This window comes from Pygoscelis adeliae, unplaced genomic scaffold, assembly GCF_000699105.1.
Source record: "Pygoscelis adeliae isolate BGI_AS28 unplaced genomic scaffold, ASM69910v1 Scaffold248, whole genome shotgun sequence".
In the NCBI taxonomy this organism is placed as follows: domain Eukaryota; kingdom Metazoa; phylum Chordata; class Aves; order Sphenisciformes; family Spheniscidae; genus Pygoscelis; species Pygoscelis adeliae.
Genome location: NW_008825302.1, coordinates 47,289 through 52,230, shown reverse-complemented (window position 1 = coordinate 52,230; position 4,942 = coordinate 47,289). Strand labels below are relative to the sequence as shown.

Below are 4,942 nucleotides of genomic sequence, written 5' to 3'. Positions count from 1 at the left end.
AAACCAAGCCCCCTGGATGGGTGTGTGTCTGTCTGTCTGTCTGCCTGCCTGTCTGTCTCCCTGGGTTGCTCTGGCCCCACCCCCTCCACTCTCCCCCTCACATCTGGGCGGCAGCAGCTTGTTTTTTTCCTCCGCGGTTGTGACACCCCGAGCCACGGGACGTTTCTCCCGTAGGGAGAGGGTGGGGTGCTCGTCTCGGCCAGGGGCCCCCGGGCACAGCGCCTAACCACAGCCCCCCCCATCGCCCCCCTCCAAGAGCAGAGTGGGGAGCCCGGGCACTATGAAAAGCAGATCACCCCGGGGCTGGGGAAGGGAGAGTGGATCCCTGCTGGTGATGGGGAAGGGTGACCGGATCCCTGCCAGTGATGGGGAAGGGCAACTGGATCCCCTCGGTGCTGGGGAAGAGGCTGTAGCCATGGACACCGTGGTCTCCTTGGTGGGGTGTGACGGGGTCTGCTCTGCCCTTCCCCAAAAATGCCAGCCAGGAGCACACCGGTGCCACCCACGGCCATGTCATCCTCAGCCCAAAGGCCTGGGGGACCCGAGGACAGGGGTGCCCCAGGAGCATCCCCACTGCTGGAGTCAGGTTTGGGCTGAACCAGCCCCCACGTTGGCACAGCGGCAGCATCGGGATGGACAGGCCCCATCTGTGCCCCCCCTTCCCATTGGAATAAATACCACTTATTCAGAAGAAACCATTTTATTATTTTTTTTTCCCAAAGAAAAAAAGCAATATAAATATTAGAGTATAAAACTTGCGTGTAACACATCGACATTGGTCTATATGGGTATAAGAAGGATATAAGCATATATATAATATATAAGTATAATTCAATATTAGACACATTGGAAGGGCAAACGTGTTTCATTTCACGTACACTCGGAGCACGGACCACATGGAAAGAAGATACAGAGAAAATTGAAAATACTGGTGTCCACAAGTTAGTTACCGAGATTAAAAATAACACGCCACTAAATACACAACACTCACTACGCTACCTCAGATTGCAGATTAAAAAGAAATATAAAGACTACGATTCAGCTACAGCATTTCTAGAGGGGGGCAGGTGGCAGCTGCAGGGGACAGGGTGGGAACCGCTCCCAGTGCAGCCAGCGCCGGAGGTGGCCAGATCCGGATGAAACACGGCGGATGCTTCTGCTGCCCTGGGTTTGGGGAGGGGGCGGCGGCGGGGTGACCGCTGCCATGCCAGAGCCTGGCCGAGAGGGCTGGACCCGCTCAGGTGAGTTACGTGTTAGTGATTAAAAAGGGAAAAAAACAACACACACCCCCGGGGAAAGCCGGCGCGGTCCCTTCCTGGCCACCCTGCAGCCCCTCTCCTCCCTCTGGCTACACAAAGTCCCCCTCTGCCTCCCAGGGGGGACTCAGAGCTGCTTTGATAGGGGAAGCCGGCCTGGTGCAAGGGTGATGGGCACACGGGAAAACTCTATTCCTCATCCTTCAATTCCTTCCGCAGGGTGGAAAGCCCAAAGCCAGCGGGAGCCCAGAAATCACCTCTTCTGGGCTGGCCCGGTGTGGTCCCATGCGACCTCCCCCCGGGCTTGTCACCCCCGCTCACTGGCTTTGCAGCATCACCCCGCGCTCACCGCCAGCTCTTGGGTCCCCCCTCCGGGTCTGGTCCCCAGGTGCCACCAAACCAACTGTTACTTACTCAGTCACCAACTCTGCACCAAAGCCGTGCGCCGGCAGCTCCACAGATCTCACCCCTTTGGGTGAGACCCCCAAAAACCCCCTTATTTGGGGTCCACCCCCCAAATATGAAGTGATGAGTCTCCCCATCCCACTTAAGCAATCCCTCCCCCCCCCGGGCTGCCGGCGCGTTCACACCACGCTGTGTGGGCATGCGAGGACTTCTCTTGGTCCGTGGAGCTAACTGGGCTAGTGCAGGTGTGAGGTGAAGGACGTGCATGCAGATGCGGTGTGCAGAAACGTGAAGCATCGTCCCCCGGTCCCCTTGGCAGGGACTCAGCCAGACGGCTGCAGGGGAGTGAGATTCTCTTAGCTTTAATTCCAGAAGAACATTGACTGTACATATAAATATTTACTGCAAAGAAGGGATGAGATGCGTCTGCTCTTCGGAGACCCCTAGAACCGCTGGGGCAGCTGCCGCACACCTCGGCATGCTCCTCATTGAATTCCCTACCTCTCAGACATCAGGAGGGGTTTTTTTTGTCTCGTATTTCAGGCCATCAGTGGTTGCACTTTCAAAAAAAAAAAAAAGTTTAGGATGCAGCTTTGCCATATTCCTTTTGACTCATGTAATATAAACACTTACTTATTTTTTTTCCGGGTAACAGGTAAGCAGGAACTGAAGCACTCCCTACCAACTTCTCAGCAACAAATCCATCGCTATCATTTTAACTGGGGGTGAATTTTACTAATGGAAAGTTTAAGAGCAAAGATCTGGAGCATGGGCTCTAAGCTAGGAACTTCCTTTTCCTTTCCAAAAAATGATCGAAGGTCTATAAATTAAAAGATCCGTATTAAAATTATTTACACTGGGCAAAGCTGAGCACAAGCCTTGTGCTTTTCTCGGACTATCTGGGAGCAAATCGGATCCAAAGACGTGGCAGAAGACCTTCCACCCTTGCATATTCTAATACCCGAGGGATTGTATAAAACATTAGCAAGTATTCACAGGGCACTTGTTTGCGTTCGGTTTAGCTTCCGGATTGGTTTTCATCATGAGATCTAACAGCAGCGAGACCCTGCTCCTAGCTCTGATGATGATGAGATACATTCGCAATGTTTCCTACTTTTTGCGTCACAAAAAAATTCACATTCGTCCTCCGGCCTGGGCTGTGGTATGGGGGAGTGCTGGAGCCGGCTGCCCTGTAGCTCTAAGGTCTCCTTCTTCTTCTCTACTTCTTCTCCTTCTTCCCGGATTTCTTCTTGTTGCCTCCTGAGGAGCCGGCGCTCTTGGCGTCGCGCTTGCCGGCGGCATTGGTGAGGGTGGCGGTGCTGCCCGGGATGTAGACGTTCTGCCGGTAATCGGGGACGTGCTGCAGGGTGAACTGGGGGCCGTAGCGGGCGCTCAGCCCCATGGTGCCCGTCCCGCCGCCCAGGGTCGAGTTGCCGTCAGCAGCTTCTGTGGGGGGACACCGGAGGGGGAGGGGGAGCGAAAGAGAAGAGCAGGTTGTTAGTGCCGGCCAGAGCCCACCCCAAGCCCCAGCAGCCCCGAAAGGCTCTCGCTGGGTGTCAAACCCAGACCTCGGTGCCACCAGCCTTCACCCTCACCCCTCGGTACCCTTCAGCGCTATCGCTCCACGGGATGGCTGCAACGTGGGTGCTGGGGAGCACGGCACAGCCGGCACCGAAATCCCTTGGGTCCATCTCACATCATTGCTAAAGGTTTGGGGTTTGGGGCTGGGGGCTGGTCAGGGTAGGGCAACCTCTCCTCTGCCCTTGGCAGCAACGGGGCTGCCTGTCCCTCCCCACCTGCCTGACGCTGTCTGCTCTGCCCCCCTCCCCGGCTGCTGCCTCTGCAGAAAAACATTCTTCCCCCCCCTTCGAAAGCAGCCCATTACGAACGTATTGTACAGCCACATCCACTAGTAATGCATTAAGGGAAATCCAATATTTTTTTTTTCTACTGCATTTAAAACCCTGCCCCCGGTATTTCTCCAGCCGGGTTTATTCAGGGAGCAGAGCACATGAGATGAGAAAGAAAATCCCTCCCCTGCAGTACCGCAAAGTGGCTCTAGGAAGCCGAGCACGAAGCAGATCAATGCCGAAGCGCGTCCGACGGTCCAGATCTGGGAGCAGGGGGAGGGGAAGGCAAACTGATTCCTGCCACGCTGCAAAGCTCCAGCAGGGAGAGAGCAAGTGCGGGGGCGGGGAAGGGTGCAGGGACCCCCGGGATGCTGGGGCACTGCTGGAAGGTAGGGACCAGATGGAGACGGGGGGATGCAGAGAGGCAGGGGGATAAATGAGCACAGGGGGAGGGCAGGGCACGAGCGATGCTGTTTTCATGAGCCGCTGCGTGACCCTGCTCCGGCGTGACTGCCCGCGCACAGCCCACGGTGGGATCCTTGCACAGCCCTGCTCAGAAATGAGTTGCTAAACCCCTGTCTTTGCATTGGGTACTGTGGATCCCATCTCAGCCTTTTAACTGCTTCGTGCGTGTGGCTATGGACACTCTCTCCTGGGAGGCTGGAGAAACCCAGCAAGGGCACCTGTAGGGCCCAAGGCAGAGTCCGGGGCTGCTACTCCCTCCTTTCACAGGCAGAGAGACTACGGGAATAAAGAAAAACAACAAGCAGAAAACGTGGGCTGGTCCCCTCGTGTTTTTCCTCACTCCAGACCAGATCTGTGCACACCTCCGTGTTGCCTTTGCTTTCCCCTGAGCAGATGGAGGTGGCTAAGCCAGCCAGAAAGCTAGACAAAAAGCTGGGCTACATCCCACCAACCCCCTGAAATATTGCTGTGTACGCATCCCCTCACAGAGGTCGGAGGTATGAAGCAACTGCAGTCTGAAACGTTACAGCTGCTTTGCTGGAGCAGGCGGAGGGAAACACACAGCGCGTCCGAAAACAGGCGGGATATTGTGCACCGAGGCTGGGGGATGTGCGGGATGGTGTACAAACACAGCGAACCAGTGCGGGGAAATGCCATTTTGCTTTCCGCTGTGGAAGCATTCACCGGCAGGAGGATTTTTCTACAGGCCCCATTAAATGGGTCCCAGACCTGGCAGGGCTTTGAGGACCTTGGGCTGGAGGAGGGCTGGAGGAGATGTGCATATACAGTTAGTGATATTTATCGCGAATCCTTCGCTCACCTCATCAGCAGCTTGTTTCATTAACAACCAACTCAACCCCACACCCATCGGGGTGTCAGGAGCAGGGAGGGGATGGGTAGAGATGTGCTGTCAGGCCAGGCTGCAGCCAGGGACTGGCTCGCAGGTGGACTATGGCCTCTGGTAGC

At 55.8% G+C, this 4,942-nt stretch overlaps 1 protein-coding gene across 1 annotated transcript in view; it reads right to left on the bottom strand.

Annotated features, from left to right (window-relative positions):
* Positions 1–1,837: 1,837 nt before the first annotated feature.
* The window catches only part of LOC103921969 (protocadherin gamma-C3-like), a 38,626-nt gene continuing 35,521 nt past the window's right edge, over positions 1,838–4,942 (bottom strand). The window contains 1 exon segment of the mRNA XM_009330027.1: positions 1,838–3,107. Within this exon segment, the coding sequence (XP_009328302.1) occupies positions 2,881–3,107 (227 nt within the window). The 3' untranslated portion in view covers positions 1,838–2,880.